Source organism: Solea solea, chromosome 15 (assembly GCF_958295425.1).
Source record: "Solea solea chromosome 15, fSolSol10.1, whole genome shotgun sequence".
Taxonomy (NCBI): Eukaryota; Metazoa; Chordata; class Actinopteri; order Pleuronectiformes; family Soleidae; genus Solea; species Solea solea.
This window is the reverse complement of record NC_081148.1, coordinates 7,462,138-7,483,873: the sequence shown is the minus strand read 5'-3', so window position 1 is coordinate 7,483,873 and position 21,736 is coordinate 7,462,138. Positions and strand designations below refer to the sequence as shown.

The window sequence follows — 21,736 nt, the reverse complement described above, 5'->3', positions numbered from 1 at the left end:
AACATAAAGGAGACAGGGGGTAGATTTCGATAGTCAAGTAAACAAAGTTAACTCACCAATATAAAAATATAGAAGGAATGTCAAGAAAACAAGAAATAGTCTGCAATATAATCAAATCAGGTCATTCCCATTTAAACAGCACAGTCAGAATAATCAGAAAACATCCAATAGGTTTATGTAAGCACTGCCAAGTTGAGGAAACTGTAGTAGTCTACACATAATAATAGTGTCAGAAATATCACTGACAAATACTTTGTATGGAATAAGAGCTAAGGACACTTGGGGTTCACGTTTTAAGCATTAATACAGTCATGAATCTTCAGAAAACACAAAGTAGTTCACAAAGTATTAATAAAGAATTATTTACCGGGAGCTAGCATTAGCATAGTGCAATAGCTGACCAACACTCCGGAGCAGCAGGTGGCGCTACACCCACAATAAGAGGAAGAAGAAACATGTGTCAGCCTTGCCAGCTGGTGGTGCTAATGCGAGAAATGCGTCGGCCAATTCAACTTTACAAGAAGAAGACTTTTCAACTGCGCATGCGTGCATCATTCAACATGGCAGCTCCCGTCAGCCTGAGAGGAAAGGATTAATATTCTTCTAACAAGCCTCGATAATATATTTTCCCACAATCTTTAGTCAATTCATAACTATCAATACGTTATTTATAGTCTCATCGATATGTTCAACTACAAGAAAAAACTACGGGAAGCAACAACCGTTTGTTATTTGACTTGACTTGACTTGAAGATCACACAGTAGGTGGCGAGAAACTGAAAATTACATGTAAAGTCACGTAAAGTTCTGTTGGTTTCACTGCAATAAGTCCACTTACCTCAGGTGGTGGTTATTAAATTGCTTATTTACAGGTTGGTCTATTATGTCTACTGCATGCATCCCTGATTCAAGTTTCCCTTATATTGATCTATAATAATAATTCATTCATATTTTTGAATGAAGTCTTGCTGGACAAAGAAGCAAAAGAAAACGTGATGTACCAATACCAAATCATATGAGGATATGTGTTTACCGCATTATGGTCAGTTGTGTTTTTAAGTCTGGTCATATAATGGCTTACCAAAGAGCTATAACCCTCCTTACTCACGGGAAACGGCATGTCTTCAGTCAGTTGATACACAGCTTTCAAAAATCACCTAATGCTCTCAGCCAAACCATTAGATTTCATAATCACTTTTATACAAGAACTACAAGAACCCTTCATACTAGTGCACCTTCGCTGGTGGCCAAGCTACTGTCTGTGGATGAGCTTTTTGCTCGGAGGTCTCTGCTGGAGCGCCTGAAGAAGGTGGAGACAGAGTACAGTGAAAGTCTGAGAGCAGTCAACCACAGTGCCATGGAGGAGCAGTACAGTGAGGATGAGCTGAGGACCAAGAGAAGCAAACTGTCACTGCTGGCTCCTCTCATCCAGAGCATCAGAGAACTAGACACCAAACACAAAGAGATGGCTGAGACTGAGGCACTATTGAAAGGTTAGTCTGCACTGCTGCTGCCACTCAGTGAACAATTAATATAACAATCCACTTACTTCTCATGTGTTACACATTTCCATCCATTAATTTTCCGTTAATTGACAATTTCATCTCTGTGGACTGTATCACATAACCTTAGTAAATATTTTGTTTGTCCTCAAAGATGAAGATCACGCCCTGCAAGAGCTGGCCAAGCTGGAAAGGGACAGTTTTTTGCAAGATATTCAAAATCTGAGACAGAAGGTACACACACGCATTATATTTCAGTTTTGTCTCAAGCTACTGCAGTATGAATAAATATACAACAACCAGTTTTGTAATGTGTGCGTTTCCCCTTGTCTTTACTTCTTTCTGACACATCAAACTGTTTCATCAATCAGATCCTGGATCTGCTGATCCCTAAAGAGGAGGCTGATATGAGTGACCTCGTCCTGGAGGTCACAGCTGGTATTGGGGGTCAGGAGGCCATGCTATTCACTTCTGAGGTCTGGAATTGGTTATTTAAAAAAATAAAATAAAAAATACACACCTGAACAAGAAAGTAGAAGCTATTCATACCAAGAAAGAATAATAATATATTTTTTTTAATAAGTTGGTAGTTGCAATAACAATAGCCTCTGATTTTATATAAGTCAGTTAAATTAAAAAGCAGTGAAGAGACATGAACATAACCCTTTTGCCTGATGTCTTTTTTGTCTCCAAAGGTCTTTGACATGTACCAGGGCTTCGCTCATCATCATGGTTGGTCATTTGACATCCTGGAGTATATGACCAGCGATATAGGTCAGTGGCCGTTCACCTAAAGCATAGCAAACAATTTTCCCTTCACATTTTTATTTTTTTCACCTGTGTTTTTTTGGTGTTTTTCTTAATTAAAAAAATAGTACATAGCATCCAGAAAACCTCCACACTGTCCAAGGGCCTTGTCCTTTTTCGTATACAAAACCAAAGCTTTTGTGATTCAACAAGTGCTTCTGCTTACAGTTAAATCGGAAAATTATTTTGTTGGCCAATCTGCATCAAAAAATCAAATTTGAATATTTTAAGACAGTCACCTCCTTTTCAGAAGCTAAGACCAAAAGATAAATTGCAAGCAGCATCTTATTAGATTAGTTGCCCTTTATTTCCCTGTTGATTAAATAAGATAAAATAAATATTACAGGTCTACACAGTGTGAGAGAATCATCTGCTGTTTGACTGTCTTTATATTGCAACCAGCAATGCAATAATTGACACCAAGCACAAAGGGGAGCCAGATACTCTTTGGGAAGTGTAGGAAACCCCTTAAAGCTGCAGTGTGTGAACTTTGGTGGGTTTTTTGTTGTTCTATGTCAGCTACTATGCAACCCTCATGTGGAGGATAAAGTGGTAGAAGATGGATGGATGAATTTTATTCTTCTGCCTGTTTAATGTTGTTGAACACAAACAATGCAACATAATTTGTGAGTGTGTGTGTTACTAGTGCAATGCTAAACACGGAGAGAGTCATGTGTAGCTTAATCAGCACTTTGTGAACTAATTTGATAGTTTGAACGTGGCAGACATTTATTTCAATTTAAAAGTTGCACAGTACACGTTCAGCAAAGCTTTAGAGATTAATGAATTAATGGTAGAACAATCAAGAGTGCACACACTCCTACAATCACCAGTCTACAGTGACATGATACAGAATGACCAGTATTATAAAGAAGTGTGTAAAATGTTCAGTATTGGTACTTCACTCACCTATGACTAGGAGTACGTCATGCTTCAGCCAGTATCAGCGGCCCTCAGAGCTACAAGAGGATGAAGTTTGAGGGTGGAGTCCATCGAGTGCAGAGGGTTCCCAAGACTGAGAAACAAAGTCGAATGCACACCAGCACCATGACTGTGGTTGTACTGCCCCAACCCACAGAGGTACGATAACATAATGGATGGGTGACACAAACAGAGTAGGTGTTTTCCTATGGGAAAATTTGATGGATGGAAAGAGAATATCACAAGTAGGGGGTAAAGTGAAACACCAAGGCTTTCATGGTTATACTTCATTTCCAGCCAAAATGAAATATGTGTTACTTCCAATTTTAGGCAATTTGTGAGTGCTTTTCTCTGGTGTGTATGATATTTAATTTATTTTCAGGTAAATTCTATGTGTTTATGTTCTTCTCGTTAGATCTCTTTCACAATTAACCCAAAGGACCTGAGAATAGATACTAAGCGGGCAAGTGGAGCTGGAGGCCAACATGTCAACACCACAGACAGTGCAGTCAGGATAGTCCATCTGCCTACAGGTAAATACTGCAAACCAGAGTACACACACTTTAGACTTAAGCTTAGCAGGGTCACACTTATGGCACATTTCCACCAGCTCGCCTCAGCACAGCACAGTTAAGTTGCGTTTCCACTCACATAGTACCTGGTACCAGATACTTTTATAGTACCTGCTCTGGCGAGGTTCCAAGCGAGCCGAGGCGATATTATACGTGATGTTGCCAGACTGCCGGCCACTGATTGGTCAGACGCTGTCACAGGAAGAGACATCCGACACAGGAATCAAGTCGAATAATGCCGAACTGTAGCTCAGTTAAGAAGCGTTGGTTAATCTCCAACAATTACCAGGGAAATGTCTAAAATTTCAATATTTAAGTCTGGTGTATTTAGCGACATCACTGCTGATCGCGAGCTGCATCACAAACCCTGCTGCTGTATTTCAGTCCAATGACTGTGTCAGACGGAGTCTGTGCTCCGGTCATGGAGGAAGTACTGAACAAATATTTTTAATAAACTGATTCTAATGATTCAGTTACACTGAAAACAACTGCTTTACAAGTCACTAGTCACTCGTTTGTGTCGCGTGTAAAACCAAGTCACCGCAGTTTCATGCAGCCATGCAGTGATGACTCCGTCGACATTGAGTAGGTACTATTTTTGTAGTGGAAAACCAACCTATGCCATGCTGTGGCGAGGCGAGGTGGGACCATATTGGTTGTCATTGGTTGAAAAGGGTCATTAGTTTATCTCCAAAATAGTTATCACTCAAGTTGTTTAACAACCCTAACAATCAAAGTTTATCTCCATCATCAGCACTCTGGGTGTGGTTTGATAAGACTTAACTTATATACAAAATTTTATCAAAAACTCTCATTGGTGCAAAGACAAAAACATAAATACACACTTATTTTATGTTAAAGAAGACTCCAAACTGGATTCATGTTGGACCCTTTTGAGCAAATATTTTTTTTACAGTCTTTACAAAGGAGAACAATCCTGTTTTTTTTTTTTATCAGGCGTGGTTGCAGAGTGCCAGCAGGAACGCTCCCAGCTGAAGAACAGGGAGAAAGCCATGATGTCTCTGAGAGCAAAACTGTACAACATGAAGCTGGAAGTGGAGACCAGCAAACGCTACAACCAGCGTAAAATACAGGTAAAGACCCGGTTGCAAGCAGTGATGATGGCACCCATAACAATCGGCTTTGACATTTGCAATTTGGCCGGCGTCATGTTTGCAAATGGAAGTTTACAGGCGTTACCTACTGTCAGTCACATTGGTGTCCACGTTCATTTTCTTCTTAATGGGAACGTAATTTACAAATCAACATCACATGCTATTGAAGAAGACCCAAAACTAGTGATTGAGACCAATAACCCTTTAGGAAAATGTCTACTGACATAATTTCCCCATAGACTTCCATTCAGAATGAGTTGTTTTTGCAAACTGGTGAATATTTCCTGGTTGGCTTCAGGAGGAGCCCAGAAAACCATGTTAATTTTTTATAAACAGTCTATGGTGAATACTCAGTGAGACTTAATTTAATTTAATTTAATTTAATTTAATTTAATTTAATTTAATTTAATCTAACTTAATTTAATTTAACTTAATTTTAAAGTATAATAAACATTACAGGTGAGGCAAGTGATATATTATCAAAGTTAGGTTTGAATGATAAGATGTTGTCATTAATTATGGTCAAAATAAAACTAAATACAATTTTAAAAAGGAAATGAACTGCGTATGAAAAATGTGATATTGTATCTCTTTGCTGAAAGAATGCTAAAAAAGGAAAAAAGGACGCAAAATAAAGGTGGGGAGTTTGTTTGTGTCTCCTGCAGGTTGGCACCAAAGGCAGATCGGAGAAGATCCGGACATACAACTTTGCCCAGGACCGTATAACAGACCACCGGATCGGAATGACCGTGCATGACGTCAGAAGTTTTCTGCTGGGAGAGGATCTGCTGGACGAGATGAACTCCTCACTGCAGGAGTTCTCCAACCAGGAGACGCTCATGGAGCTGCTGGGAGAAAACGAGCAGGAGAGGTCATGAGTTTTTTGGAAGGTTTTTGCCTCTTGTGATAAATTGGTTGAGATGAACACGAACGCTGGAATACACTGTATTCACTAATGATACAAATTCTGTGGTGAGAACTTATGAAGAACTGGGATGTTGATGCTTCTTCCTACGACTCATGTCTGCACAAATGGACATATGGACACACAGGTAGATGTCTTGTAAATAAGTGACATATCCACAACTAAAATAATCATACCTGGTCACCAATAAATGACGGGACTATGGACTGTCTGTTAAGTCTTGTTTCAGACTGAAGGAATCTAGTCCAGTCACTAGTGGTGGGATGTGGCAGAAAATGTGCTGCACATGGGCTGTGTGAATGGGTGAATGACAAAAACTGTGTGTAAAGCAGGAGTGTTCATCAAGACTGGAAAAAACACAAATAAATACAGACCAATTACCATAAAGGTTTATCAAAGTCACTACTGTCTCCAATTACGTCACAATCGGAACGTTACCGTTACTGTAATTCCCCTCCGTTTCCCGCATCTGTATCCACTGTGATGCATTTAATTTAAGAACTACATCCCCCAGTGATACCCACAGGCTGATCAATCGAGTGCGGTACTCATCGAACTGCTCCACTCGCCCACTCTCAGAATTTTCCTCCACTAGTCGCATCTTGTCTACCAGTTCCACTGCTACCGTTAGCAAGCAAATAAGGGAGTAGCGAGTCATTTTATGTCTAAATATGTTAACGTTATGTCGTTTTGCCCGTTAAGGCTTTGGGGAAAATGAAATTACAGTTTTTCCGTGCCAACGCGGCGCCAAGAAGACACAATTCCGCGCGGAAAGTCAGCTTTTTCACTTCGACCTCGGTAGCTGAAAGGCTTTAGCAAGTCACTTCGTCTTGACAAGTGAGGGGCTCAGCTGTCCTCCTCCTCCTCCGCTGCTGGTTCTCTGTGTGGCGGGGGGTTTGGACAAAGCAAGTCAGATGTTGTTGTTGGACGGTGAAAAATATCGTCCGACGTCAAACGTTTTGTCACCAGGTCGTGAAGCCGAATTGTCAAGCTGATCGCTGTCGTGGAAGAAGAGGAGAGTGGTGTATTTTTAAGAGGGCGAGAGTTTGGATCTCACACCAGCGTTAAGAGAAATCGTAGTAGGGGGTGTGCGGAGGAGGAAGACCCTTGTGCCAGTGATGGCAAACGAGCCGATCATCCTGAACGTCTATGATATGGTAAGAAGAATTATATATTCATATATTTTACCTTCTTTCGACTTAATCCAAGTTTCGGTCGTCTTTTGAGGTACCTACACCAACAATTCTAGGACAAAACACCAAACTACTTTGTAAAAAGCAGTGATTTAATGCTGTGAGAAATATCAGGAGACATTGAAAGACTGAAGTTTAAAACTGAAGCTTATTTACAAATCACCATGTACCTATCTTCAATTCGGCACACACTCTCAACACCAAATGTGGTCCATTTATTTTCAGTTTCACTTATAGTACATTGGTTTACCAGTTATTAAGTGAGTCAGTGATTAAGCAGCAAACGTTTTCATGACATGAAGAGTAAATAGGCTTTACAATGACATTGTTTCGTGTACAGGGACACTAATATTGATATTACTTGTTAATAGAGTATTCATGTTAATCACATAATATGAACATTCTATGGGACTTAAACTGGAATACTCCAGTATTTATTTCAATCTTAGGTCATTGGAATATGCTTGTGTCTTATTCAGCTTATTCCTTTAATAGAAATAATATCTGAATATTGGTGTTAATGTAAATACAGTCAGTTTAAGGTGGTAAATAACACAGTTTACTTTAATAAAACACATTAACTTTGCCTTGTTGTGTGAAAGTTGGATTTCCATATCATGAGTGGAGCAAATTCGTCACTGTACTGTCTAAGCTGCTGTTGCCAAAACATGCACAATAGTAACAAGCATATTTTGACCAAAGAGTCACAATGTCTTTACTCAAATGTATCTACTATGTCTGTTTAATTTACCCTGAACTAGACTACATTGAAACCAAACTGCTACTAAACCTGAAGTGGATGTGAAATTTCATCAGCTGACACTGTTCCTTTTAGACTAAATGTCTCTACCTCACCTCTCTGTTTCTGAACAAGACAGTGGTTGAATTTGAGTCATTATGTTGTCACCATGCAGGGGTGAGTCAGTGTGGATGGAGGGGGGTTCTCAAAATTGACTGATCTGTTGATGAATCATTGATTGATATGGATTTGCTGTCGGATAGGTTACACGTAAAATGGGAATTGTCTGGTAAAGGGTTATAAAATAAGCAGGAGCCTTTGGGATAATGTGTGTGGAAACTAAAAAACCCAACACAATTTGCCATAATATTAATTCAGACTTTTGTGTATTCAGTGTTAGTTTTATATCTTCTGAAATAAGTTCAGAGGACAACAGAGAGATGTTTTTATTCCCGGATCAATATAAAGATCTAACTTTCTTTGGAGACATGATTGATTTTCCTGCTCCTCTTTGACTCCTGTTTTAAAATCTGATTTATTGCAGTTTTGCTCCCTTTTAGCTGATGGCCAATATATCAGCTTAGGCCTGAGGTTGAAGCATTTGGAGGCGTTTTCAATAGATTCACAGTTCAACAGTGGGGGCTACAGGGTCATTAAACACTCCTTTTTATAATGTGTACAACATTCTTTTCTTGTAGCCTGTTCCTATGTCTAAATATCCATTATTGCATTTGTTCAATCCTGTCTTTCTTCCCTATCCATCTTTCTTCTGTCATTAGTCTTTCTTCTTTTTCCTCCCCCACTCTCTTTCTTCTCTCTTCCCCCTTCTTATTTCCCCTTCCTCTTTTTTCACTTGACTTGCTGTCCTTATTAGTTTGTTCTCTCAAGACCACCGAGGAGCTCTTATCTTTCTGTCTCACTTCTCTTTATGTGGACAGCTGCAGGGTTCCCTGACACACTTTCCGACTCAAAGGGACCCACAAAAGCTAGTCATTCTGTACACATCTATAACATACCTATGAAATGCGTTTCTTGTGTGTGTTTGCATGCAAATGCAAGGAGCTAATAAGCTTGCCCATTTTATTCATTGAAGGAATGTAGTGGTTTGTGCTTGTTCTTGCAGATCCACTCATACCCATGCATATTTTTTTGATGATGCAGTACAGGCCGCTCTGGGAACTAGATTTTTGGCTCGTTTTCCAGTTTTGCTCATTGAAAAGAAAGAGATTGTGGCTGCTGTCCATTCATTCATTAATTCGTTTATGCATCTACTTCAAACACTTCCTGTGTTTCGATAAGTGTGTTCAGACATGAGCACTGTAGGAAAAGGGACGACCTGTGATGTGGGGTTTTGAAGTGAGGACTGGCTCTGGGCTATACGGTTTCAAACTCACCGACTGTTGGTCTTTCTGTTCTTTCGTTGATCACCTGACTTTCAGAAAACAAAAGCAATGTGGCCAAATCTTTAACAGTTTTTGTTCATTCTGACATCTTCAAAACGCACTAACTGAGATCTGAATGACAAATAACAGACATGTTTTATTCAGCTCTGGCTTGTCCTTACGGTCTAGATGCTAACCTGAACCTAATTGTGGTCAAAACAGGATCAATTCCAATGAGAGTTGATTGTCTGTTTATCTTAGTGATTAGTGGAGTCAGTTTGTTCACCAACTCACCGACTGGCTAACTGCTATTTCTGTCCTACTTCCAAGGCTTCCCTTTTCAAGTGGAATGCATACAAATCAAAGCAACATGTCTTTGAAACAGTATAACTGTTTTATTATTATATTTTTGTTACTGGAGAACTTTACCGCTCCAACTACTCCAGAGCAGGGCCTTATTTAGTTTGGCTTACTGAACTGGTGAGTGACTGGTTCAGTGACCAACTGTTTCGCTAAAGAAAGATAGCAGGAAACTGTTAAGATCAGATAATGGCAGAGGACAGGACAGTGATGGCACGCACGGATCCCCACCGCAATTATAGACATTCACAGTATATAATGAGCAGTGGCTGCGAGTGTGCTAACTGAAGGACTGCTTTGAGCAATGTATAATTCAAACAGTTTTCCTGTTTCCAACGGGATCAATAATGTCACATGACTTTCTGGAATATTTGTGCAGACGTGAGCAGAGGCGCCCCTCACCCTCTCTCCGCCTACAACTCCCAGTCTGTCAGGTTCTCCCCATCGTCCCACTCCCATCTCTGCTAAGTGGATTTCCTGGCCAGCTCTGAGTGCTTCAGTACACTGCTCTAATGAGACGGCATTATCTACACACCACCTGTCTGTCTGTCTGTCTGTCTGCCTGCCTGCCTGCCTGCCTCCCGCACCGAGTGGACTACTGTATCTGTGAGGGAATATGTCTGGACATTAGGTTCAAGCCAGATACTGACCACAGAAGGTTGTGTTTTATTCTGTGTTGGTGGATGCTGCTCTGGATCAATAAGGGACGTGCCACAGTCGTTACTCCAGGTCTGTCTTTGGAAAGTTCACTTTACATGGTAGCGTGTGTCAAGACTAAAATAAACAAGGTAGGAGGTGTGTGGGGTTATTTCAGGGACACCATTCTAGCCAGTGCACGTGTCATGTCAAGCACTGAAGCTGATGTGAATCTCAAACAGGCGTACACTGAATGTTTACATTTGGCACAGCAGCTGCAGATATTGATGTTTTGAGATAAGTTTCATTTTAAAAGGCTTAAGAAGGTTTTAAAATGTTATGTTGTTGTATGTCAAAGGCAAGTCATGCATGCAGGAGGGTGTTTTTGAGGCCTTAAGGGGACAGCTAAGCTGATGTAGCTGGTTGACTTTAAATTAACTCCTGTTAATCTAATTGTGATTATTTTAACAGGGATTACAATTGAGATGTGATTCGCGATATCAGAGGGAATGGTCATTTTTACATCATTCTTGTAATTTTAATTTGAAAAACCTTTAAAATGATTGCTGTGTGACATTTGTCTGAGATCTGTGAGAAACACAGATGTTCTCTTCAGTCTGTAGAATAAGACGTGCATAGATCAAGACAACAATTCATCTAAAATTATATTTAGGCTTTAACAAATATTGTGCCTCTTGTAATTTCGATAACATTTCGATTAATTGTTCAGCCCTATTCTACACAAATGAAAACATTATAGGTGACTGAACTGTACTGGAACTAATGTGTAATGCATCAATGACAATTTACCCTCATCCCCACGTACGGTCACTCAAAAGACATAATAAAATGTCTACTCTCTATTCTCTCCCTGTTTGTTTTTGGTAATTACATTTTCATACAGTTTGAAATATTATCTTCCTTTGTTTGAAAACTTGAGTTGCAACCTGTGAGCAAGAATGGTTATTTTTAATGGTCCAACTACTGCCACTATAATGTCCATAAGTGTCAATGATTCCTTTGCACAGCAGCCATTTTGACAGGCCACAGTCAGGCTGGTGTAAATAATAAAATGAATGATTGCAATGTGTTTCGATTTAGCTTCAGTTTCAGGGTGCACAGCTGGTTCACCGTCCTGACGCTCATGAACTGCACAGAGCCGTCGTTAATGTGATCAGTAACACCTGTCCTCCTCCTGCTAAACCATGTGGCCAGTGGCCGTTCCCTCAGTTTCCGGTTGTGCTGTAATGCACATGCTACACACAACAACGTTTCACACGGCCCCGCTGATCATCCTGCCTAACACGGTCAGAGATGATAATCTTTCAAAAAAAAAAGAAGAAATAACCGCACAGAAATGCAGCGTGAAGTAAAACGATTACATATAAAGACATAGTATAAGAGCTTCCTCTTTCTTCATCCATCTCCCTCTGCTTATCTGTCTTTATTTCACCGAGACGCATTTACTATCACGTTGTCACATGCTCGGCACGGTCTGAAAGGCTGCGGAGGAGGAAGAGGAGGAGGCTTGTTTTAACGAGCTTTGAAGTAAGAGTCTTATTTCTCCAGGAGTAGGAGGTGGGAGTGTTACTGTACTATATAGTCTTTGTGTGTTCTTCCTGTGAACAGAAAATTGAATAACTTGCTAAAAATAAATTGACATCTAATGTCCAGAAAATGGGTTATCCATTAACATATAAACATTACAGCAGGATTGGGTCACATGCATTCACAACATTCTTCAAATGGGACAATGTTCCTTGTCTTTGCTGACCCTGACGCAAGGCTTTTTGTAAACAATACATCAAACAGATTGTATGTAGGTCAGGAGACAGACACAGTCGGCAGCATGAAACATCAGACTGGAATGGTTAAGGAACAAAAACATGTTGGCTATCTTGTTTCATGTTGTCACTGATGGTAAAATAAATGGAAAAGAATTATTTGTACAAAGGATGCTGTATCAGACTAATGTTTTAGCCACTTTAAGCTCCTCCTGGTTATGTCTCCCGTAACAGTTTGCATCTCATGCTGCTGCAGCAGGAGTTCAAGAGGTGACACTTGTCTGCAGCTTCACGCTGTGGAGTCAGTACGACAACATACACTGAAATATCTGCAACAAGACCTGAATATGGTGACTGAAATGCAAACAAACAAAAAAACCATACCTGTCTCAAATGTCATTTTAATGATCCTATTTTTGTAATCATGTGTGGTGCAAATGTGTGGTCGACACAGCTGTCTGCCACCACTACTAGCTACCAGTAAGAACATAACAGTAGACAGGAAGTATCAGAATAATCTTTGAATATTTATCTGCGGTTGTCGGCCTGTTAAATAGGTTTTTTATTGTATATGTAAATTTTGTGTGCGACTCTGAATGTGAATAGTACATGTACCGGTTATCACTGCTGTGTTTCCAATCTGTTTGCAGCCAAGTTTTCTTCTGTGTCAAACTGATCCAGTGGTAGTGATGGCAGTGATGTCTGTATATCTATAGGTACATTAAAACTCCTAATATAGTTCTAATTTATAAAGATATTTATACAGGATCCGACTCTATGACTCTATGACTAAACTGATCAAACCTGATTTAATCTTCTATCAACGTTACCATAAATTCAACTTGAGAATTCTTCTTTAATTTGTATAACTGCAAATAAAATGTCTTTACTAAGTGGCTGTTTGTCTGGTAATGACAGAGAGTTGAGGTGGGGATACTACATGGACGAGACGCCAGCATGTCACAGGACAACATACAGAGACAAACAGCCATTCACTCTCACACTGATACACCTACAGTCAATGTTGTGTTTGCAATCAACATAAACCTTAAACTGCATTTCTTTGGACTGTGTAAGGAAGCTGAAACATCCAGAGAAAACCCACAGAGATACAAGCATGCAAACTCCACGTTGAATATTCCCAGTCAAACACATACAAACGGATGAACTTTGTTTATCTCTTGTAGACAGCTTTTATCAGAGTCCCCATGGTACCAACCACTTATTGCGAAATTAAGTTTGTTATCGGCAATAAAGAAGTAATCTAATAGATATTACGGCTTTATATTGTTTTGTTTTTGTTTTCTTGTGTTTAAATGAAAAATCAAGCTCTGTTCTGCTTTGTCCTGTCTGAAGAAAATGATTCTTTCACATAAAATCTGCCGAGCAACAGAGCAGCCAATCACCTCACAGCCACAAGATGTTTGTCAGATACGCTGAAGATGTGCAGTCATGTCAGACATCAGCGCTGCTGCAGTTATTGATTGTGTGTTTGCCAGCTTTTCTTTTGTTGTCTTTGTGTGTTAGGGATCTTGTGTGAACTCCACAAGGCTCACAGATCTTATTTCATGGGATTGTTGAGTGTCAGACAGACTGTCACCCTCTCTGTGAGTCTGAATAAGCAGCAAAGGTTAATTCAGTTTGCCAGTAGGTTTCTCTGCATTAGGTTTGTTGGACACAGTTGGTCTCATGACCCCACGTTCGGGTTTCTCTGACTCACTCAAACCAATACGATGACGATGTTCAACAGTAAGAGGTTACACGTGTGATCCTAACACGGATGTTGTTGCCACCTGTGTCATTGCAGTGATGTGTTTTATTCCAAGTAAACATTACATCATACATTTTTCATCCATGGGGATGCACACAACGATATATCAGCTGTACATCATTATTGGTTAATGTTCATCTTGTTAACTGTTAACATAGGCTGTGTGGGACATGCATGTTAATATGCACCATGTATACTGAAAATAAAGTATTCTCATCAAGAGGTAGATACAAATGATAAATATCTGTGGTATTAATCAAAGATAGAGTGAAGGGCTGAAAGACTTGTTTGTATAATGCAGATTTGTCTCTGTACCTGTTTTTTTATAATAAAAAATCATCATAATGGAGATATATATTGATATACTGTATATGTTGGCCCAACTGCAGAATGTGCGTTATGCAGCCTGTCGATTTAAGAGTTTCCTGCTTTGCTTTGTTTTATGTTTTGGTGTAAATATTTGGGGTCAATTTCTCAATTAACTACTATTACTCTTTAAAAAAGTCCTAGTTAATAATAACAGTATATTTTATGTCTGATAAATCTATCAATTGGTAATTATTATATTTATAATACTTATAATATGGGGGATTTTATTGGAAGAGAGCAGTTTGAGTATCACGCTGGCACAGTTCTTGGCCATCTTCATGTGTTGACAGTCAAAGTGCCTCTTGTTTGCACTGGCACAGTTAATGATGCAGTGATGAATATGTACAAAGACGTAATTCATTCTTCATTCTGTCCCTTTCTGCCTATAGTACTGGATCAATGAGTTCACCAGCACTCTTGGCATCGGAGTGTTTCACTCAGGGATTGAGGTCTACGGCAGAGGTAAGATTAGCCGGACATATGACACCACACATGTCGGGTCAGCTACATTCTGAGAAGATACTGTTTTGCTCTGTGAAGATTGTACACATGCGTGGATGTCACTGTGCACTCTTACAAACATGTCTGACTTTGTGTAGAAGCACGTTATCATACTGTTTAACCAGTGTGGATCGTTCGGTGTTTTTTTTGTTGTTGTTGATGTCATTATTTTTGCCTGTTATCACTTCCTGTGTGCAGAGCAGGGGTGTTGCCAGGTGACACAAGCTCTAAATACCCTTATACTGAGAAACACAGGCAGAGCTGTGTGGAGCAGATAGATTTAATCAGCATTGTATGAACTCTGCAAATAGACATTTTCAAACATGTGCTTTCATATTTCCCGTGTTTAGAGTTTGCCTATGGAGGACACCCGTACCCATTCTCAGGGATCTTTGAGATTACACCAGGGGATGCAACTGAACTCGGCGACACCTTTAAGTTCAAGTGAGTATAAGATGTTTCGTGTCAAAGCGATGGCACGGATTGTTTTACATAGAGTAGATGGCAGGTGACATCTTTGAAATTTCTGTTTAAAAACGTCAACATGGTGCTGTGGCTTCAAAACAGGAGTTCATATTCTTCGAGGTGACATCACGATTGTCCATAAGGTCTTACATTTACAATTGTTATATCTGAAATGCTGAAAACAGCAAATCATTCTTAAAAAATGTCTTGATACATTTTGTCAATTGTGAAACATGTAAAAAAGGTATTGAGCATCTTTGTTATCTGCCGTTTCCAAAGCTTTATGCACATGAGTGCAGTACAGTGTCGTTTTTTTCTTTTTTCTTTTTCTGCAGTTTAGGTAAAGTGTGTTGCAGTGTGAGACCATAGTGGACCCACTCATTTTAATATGTTGTTGTAATCTCTGAATCAGCTGAGGTTCTGTTTGTGTTTGTCTGTCTGCTCAGAGCCACTGTACTGCTGTGTATTACTTCTGCTCTAGTTGATCTGCCTCATGGCTTTAGACACACTCTGCCACACACACACACACACACACACACACACACACACACACACACACACACACACACACACACACACACACTTGCTGTCTCCATGCAGGCCACTATACCATAAGTATGAATCATCTGGCACAAATGCCACCATATCATCAAATTCAGCCTCCTCGCAGACTAAATCCCACCACATTGATCTTGAAAAACTGCAAAGCATTCATTTGTTGAACAGTTCAATGTCATCGCAGATAAGCTGAGACCATGATGATGTGATTAATTAAAAGATCAATAAAATGTCATGCATGGTTTCAACAAATGATATTCAAGTATGAAACGGACGTATCAGTGCAGTTAATGGAAGCTTTGCTGAGTTTGCGTTTCCCTGTCCTTCACACAAAATGGTTACCATGGTCACTGCTTGTTTACAGATATATACAGTACATTATAAATGCACATAGATCCCAAAAGACTACGCACATAATCAGCCCATTTAGTTTGACAGTGGCTTGAGTCAGTACGGAGACTAGAGGCAGGGCTTAAACAACGCGTCTTGTCCAGTGAAGGATTTTGTTAATTGGGGGAAAAAGGTTGTTTTGTTTGATTTGTTTATTTGATTTTCTGTTTCACTGAGGTGGAAACAAAAGCCCTGGAGTCATTCTTGTACATCCAGTGACATTTAAGTAACGTGTGCCTTCTGGGATTTTTCCACACTCATCATCTCTCTGTAGAGAAGCCATAGTCCTGGGCAGCACAGACTTCACAGAGGAGGATGTAGAGAGGATCGTGGAGGAGATGGGGAAGGAGTACAAAGGCAACGCCTACCATCTCATGCACAAGAACTGTAACCACTTCTCCTCAGCACTTTCAGAGGTAAGTACACAAACGCCCACACGCAAAAGCTTGCTTTATTTTCAGCAAGTAAAGAAAAATCTTTATCCCTCTCACCACATTTCAGTGCCGGTGTGTTTGGTTTTGTGTATGTGTTTGTCCGGCATAAACACTGACCTTGTCAGGACCAGCAGTCATGGTCTTAATGAGACAGAACCTGATTTTTTACCTTTAGGGTTAAGTGTTGAATTGTGGTGAGGTTAGAGTGAGGGTGAGGCATTAACTGGTGATGAGTAAGGTTAGGGATAACGCTGTGCAAGTGAACGGAGTGACCTCTCTGTGTGTATGTGTCTGTCTGCTGTTGAGCAGCTTATCCTGGTGTGACTAATGAGCAGGGAGTCTTTACTGTTAGCATTTAGCACTGAGATGGGGATTAGGACACACACTGACACAAGCCCAGACATGCAGAGCCAGCTGGCAAACATTAACACACCACACACTCCTTTGTACTGTATATACCACATGTGAAGCTATGCACACATAAACCCATTGTTTAAACTTGTTATATTCACGAATACATTTGGTTCTATTGACTGCGACCGCATTAACATAGTGCTGTTGTGACATAAACAGACTGGGGAGAAAAGGATTGGACACACACAGACAGTTGTTGCAGCGTTGACAGATGAAGCAGGGAAACGATTAGAATGTGTGAGGAGCCTGACTCTGATGTCAGTCTTTAAAAAACACACCACGTGCTTCTGTGTCACTCAGGAAAGCAGACAACACACAAAAACCTTTCTGTGTCAAGATGTGATACCACTGCACCAGCAAGTACATGCAGTATGTTCATATTAGAGCTGCAACTAACGATTATTTTCATAATCCATTAATCTCGATTGTTTTCTCGATTAATCGTGTGGTCCATAAAATATCAGAAAACCTTAAAAAATGTTGATCGGTGTTCGTCAAACCTGGAAATGATGATGTTTTCAAACGTCTTGTTTTGTCCACAAACCAAAATGATTCACTTTGAATGATTTCTTTGTTCTCCAGAGCAAAGAAATGAAGAAAATACTCAGGAGTATTTGATCAGCTCCTTTCTTGTCTTCACACATTATCCTATGTTAGAAAATAGTGGCTGAGAACATGTGGAAAAAATTACATGTGTAGAGTAAAGAATTTTGAAGATAAATCTGAAAATAGTTTCTCTCCAGTTGTCTTTCCAAAAAATCTTTAGGCGTGTCTAAAAATATGGCTTCATGAAACACAGGAGCCATAGTTGGCTCAACTCGTCCTCAAACACGGTGTCGATATGAAACCTCTCAGCGTCTTTATCTGTGGTCTTCCGTTTCGTCGTGAGTCACTGCACCTGCTCCAACACCACTGTCTTTGTTTAAACTAGCTTTGTCCCTCAAATGTACCTGGATGTAAAAACACACAGAAAAGCTCTGACAATCCCTAAAGATGAGGAAATGAAGTAGAGAAGAACAGAAAGAGGAGCGGTCTCCTGCTGATAAAGAGGAAGAGAGAGCGAGGGTGGAGGGCTGCTGCTAAACTAGCTCTCTTTATGTGCAATAAGTCGTTAAACTACAAGCAAAGTGGTGAAAATGTTAGCAAATCATGAATTCTACATGATTTAAAACCTCATTTTCAAACACTCAAAGATCTTTTGAATCACTCAAATTTGGTAAGGTTTACCTGTGTGGTGACAAAGTCTGAAGTTATGTTTCAGTTAGTTAGTTTTGAGAATTATAATGAAATCTTTCGCCCTCCTTTGCTCTTTCTCTCCTCAGATCCTGTGTGGCAGGGAGATCCCTCGCTGGGTCAACCGTCTCGCCTACTTCAGCTCCTGCGTGCCGTTCCTCCAGAGTTGCCTGCCAAAAGAGTGGCTGACCCCAGCTGCCTTACAGTCCAGCGTCAGCCAGGAACTACACGGAGGAGGAGAGCTGGAGGAGGCCGAGGACGTCGTGGCCACAGCCTCCCTGGCCTCCATGTCGCCGTGCTTACCCTCGTCCTCCTCCAGCCCTTCCTCCTTGCCTCGTCATTCCCGTCACCAGCCGCGCCGTTAGAAGGCGCAAGGTCTGCTGGGAACCGCGCGGCTGGACATGCAATCGGGACGCAGAACAGCCGCTAATGAGTCAGTCTGCCCTCGAGCGACGCCCTTACCTGCTCTGGGTAAGAGCGTCGACCAAATCCCTGCAGTGAATGTTCCACCTCACCACTGACAAAGGCAGGACCAACTCTGAACTGTGAACGTGGCTGACAGATCTCATCATCGCATCCAGAATCCGAAGTCTGTCCCCCTCAAGTAGGATAAGGATAAAAGAAGGTTCATTCGTTTTCCAACCAGTGTTTTAGAATTTGGGAACATTTACCAGCCACATCCAGATATTGGTGCTAAAACCAGATAGAGGGAATGTTGAGGAAGAAAATGTAGGTCTGCGTCAGATTTTAACCACAAGTTCACACCAAAGGAGAGACCTTTTAAGAAGTTGTTGACTCTGGTTTCTTAAGTTCTTAAACTGTCGAAGTCGAATAGACTTCGAAATACAGATGTGGGCCTAAAATGCACCACCTTTTTGTGCATTTTTCAGTTTTAAACTTCAGAGACAACTTGGTGGAAGTGAGAATCCAGCACCAGAGTGAGAAGTTTGATCAATAATTTAAAGTCACTTACGTTCAATTGCTGGTATTATGTGACTGTGGCTGGTAAACATTCCTGCTCCAGCTATGGTTGAAAATGTTCCGAATCATTTTGGATGCAGTGGGTGGACGATTTTAGACTATGAACACTTTGCCTCAAACTGCATTGTTTGCATCAGGACCTCAGTCTTTAGTTTCATTGTTTTTCTCACAGAGAGAAAAAGTCTGCACAGACTTAAACCACAGCTACAATCAGCCTCATTCTCCACCCACACACACAAATAAACTGATCCAGACACAAGTGTCAAAGTGGAAGGAAATTCCTAAGACACAATGCTTTTTAATTTCCTTTTTCGTTGTCACCATTTTGTCCGTAAGAGCTCTTAACATCCTTCCTGCCATGGTATAACTCCTGACATAATAAAACAGTGGCACAGACTTTGAAAACGCTTCAGCCTATAATGTAATAGTCACAAATGGTTATTACTCTACAAATAATAATTTAAAAAAAACACATTTCAGGCAGCGACTTAATGGGGTTTAAGCCCCAGAACAAAACACAGTAAAAATCTTTCTTAGTAGCAACTGCCAAGGTGCCTTTGAGCAAGGTACTTTACCTACAAGCAACCCAGCAGAAGACTGGTTGTACTGGTCTGCTCCCAGTTGTGCACGTGTGTATAATTTGTGAGTGTGAAGCAAAATGTCTCTTCTTTACCTGCGTTTGTCAAGTGTATGGTGGATGGGTGTGATGACGCCCACTGGTGTTCATTTGGAGCATTACAGCAATCACAAACACATTTGAAGGTTTTTTTTTATTTTGAAACATGAGACTTACAGATTACGTTGAGGGGGGGAAAAAAACAATTGCAATCAACATTTATTGTCTTTTGAATCCCCTTTAAATGTAAACTAATCCTTTTATAAGACAATGCTGCTTACTCAAATGATGAGCACCTGACTTCAAACTCCACACATGCTGTTGACAACACCACGTATGCTGCGTAACGTGTGTTATCCCAAACAAGAGCCTTGGACGTGTTGTTGAGGTGATGTGTTGTGCTGGAGGTCTGAGGACGAGCAGGAAAGCTTTGTTTTGGCTTGTGTTTATTTTGATGTAAATATTGTTTCTATGGACTCTAGCCTTTTTGTCTGTTTTGTTTATGTCTGATAAACTCAGGACTCTAAAGGCTTTGTAACATAATCCTTTAAGACATTTTTTTATCCCACATGTTTATGTTTGCGTCGTTGTTCCTTTTTCTAATGCAGTAGTCTCTCCATAGAGCTTTTTAAAGAGCAGAGTACACTTTTATACTCTTTGATTTAAAAAAAAGAAAAGAAAAAAAAAGCTTTTGTTTACAACGTGGGTGTTTGTATATGAGCCCGTGCTGCTCTTTTTTTCCGGTTTCTGCATGAATGTGTGTGTGTGTGTGTGTGTGTGTGTGTGTGTGTGTGTGTGTGTGTGTGTGTGTACGGCACGTGTACACTTGGATTTTAAATGGTCAACAAGCTGCCAACGGGGCCACACGTCGACACATCACACACATTGACATTGCCGGCTTTGGTTTTGACTTGAACTGAAGCATTTGGATTTCTTAAACCCATTTTTTCTCGATCCTTATTTTCAAATATTTACAATTATAATATTTTGGCACAATGGCAGATGTGTTTAATGACGTTGTTTCCTGAGAAATAAACCAAACGGGAGCAGTGTGAAAGCAGGACACACTGTGCAACAATAACAACGTTTCATATGAGACCAGCATATTTACCACATTTCTGTTGTTTTCAGCAAAAAGGATTCAAGTGTGTTATGGGATTCATGTTAATGATTCTTTTTATGTTTGTAAATCTTAATAAACTTGAATTCTTAATGCACTGACACAAACTGACACACACTCGTATTGGCGCCTCCTGCTGGCTGATATTTGTACTGTTATTCATCTGTATTTCAACACAGAGACACTGAGGTTTCCCTTAACTTTCATAGCTTCTGATGATGTGATGATTTAATCTGAAACAACATTTAACATTATTTAATGTCAATCACTGCTAATGTATTGTTTATGATTTAAAAAAAAAGCCCTCATTCTTTTACTTTATTTACAGTCATAGATGTCCTATCAAAGTGTCATTTGCCACGTGTGTGAGCTATGAATGTAAAGTGGAAAACTTTCATTTGATCTGCTGGGGAAAAACACAGACTTCAGCTGGTTTATTGTGATTTTTCACAAGAGGCTTCAGTGGAGCCAACAAGATTTGTACTCTGATGGAAAGTTATTAAAGAGAAATCTACAACATGAGCCCTGAATCGTGTCGTTTCTCTGCTGATTAGTTGGTTTATTGGTGACCTACTTTGCCTATTCAATTGAAACACAAGTTCATAGTTATAATCTTAAATTGTCAGATAAAAAAAAGTACTTTTGCCACATTCATTTAGCTTCTGAACAACAAAAATACACCTTTTATTGTAAGCAGTTTATGTTGTATTTAATTTTGTTGAGGCATTTAAATCTTTGGTATCTGAACAGCTGGATATTTGTCAAATAGACAAATATCCATGGATGATACAGATGCTACAGATGATGTGTGCCTGTTATAAGTGGTTGTTATAAAGAAGTAAATAACACTCATACAGGTACATTAATGTAGAAAGAGACTGAGTATCAAAATCCTCTACTACTATGATACACTGGCCACAAAATGACTTTGCAGGAACTTTGTAAGAG

The 21,736-nt window shown here is 40.0% G+C and overlaps 2 protein-coding genes across 2 annotated transcripts; both read left to right on the top strand.

Annotated features, from left to right (window-relative positions):
* Window positions 1-543: 543 nt before the first annotated feature.
* Window positions 544-6,046, top strand: mtrf1l (mitochondrial translational release factor 1-like). The gene is made up of 8 exons (XM_058651818.1): window positions 544-1,493; window positions 1,657-1,736; window positions 1,874-1,978; window positions 2,198-2,276; window positions 3,229-3,389; window positions 3,646-3,763; window positions 4,760-4,896; window positions 5,583-6,046. Exons 1-8 carry the CDS (start codon window positions 1,016-1,018, stop codon window positions 5,793-5,795), a joined length of 1,371 nt encoding a protein of 456 aa, XP_058507801.1. The 5' UTR covers window positions 544-1,015; the 3' UTR covers window positions 5,796-6,046.
* Window positions 6,047-6,405: 359 nt separating this feature from the next.
* desi2 (desumoylating isopeptidase 2) lies at window positions 6,406-21,310 on the top strand. Its single transcript, XM_058651820.1, has 5 exons — window positions 6,406-6,999; window positions 14,466-14,538; window positions 14,928-15,021; window positions 16,265-16,406; window positions 18,161-21,310. Exons 1-5 carry the CDS (start codon window positions 6,961-6,963, stop codon window positions 18,434-18,436), a joined length of 624 nt encoding a protein of 207 aa, XP_058507803.1. The 5' UTR covers window positions 6,406-6,960; the 3' UTR covers window positions 18,437-21,310.
* Window positions 21,311-21,736: the final 426 nt, after the last annotated feature.

Coding starts and splice junctions, on each gene's coding strand:
- desi2 (XM_058651820.1), top strand. CDS start 6,961: ATGGCAAACGAGCCGATCATCCTGAACGTCTATGATATG. Junction 7,000..14,465: donor TCCTGAACGTCTATGATATG/GTAAGAAGAATT, acceptor TTCTGCCTATAG/TACTGGATCAATGAGTTCAC. Junction 15,022..16,264: donor GGCGACACCTTTAAGTTCAA/GTGAGTATAAGA, acceptor ATCTCTCTGTAG/AGAAGCCATAGTCCTGGGCA.
- mtrf1l (XM_058651818.1), top strand. CDS start 1,016: ATGAGGATATGTGTTTACCGCATTATGGTCAGTTGTGTTTTTAAGTCT. Junction 2,277..3,228: donor GTATATGACCAGCGATATAG/GTCAGTGGCCGT, acceptor ACCTATGACTAG/GAGTACGTCATGCTTCAGCC. Junction 3,764..4,759: donor GATAGTCCATCTGCCTACAG/GTAAATACTGCA, acceptor TTTTTTTATCAG/GCGTGGTTGCAGAGTGCCAG.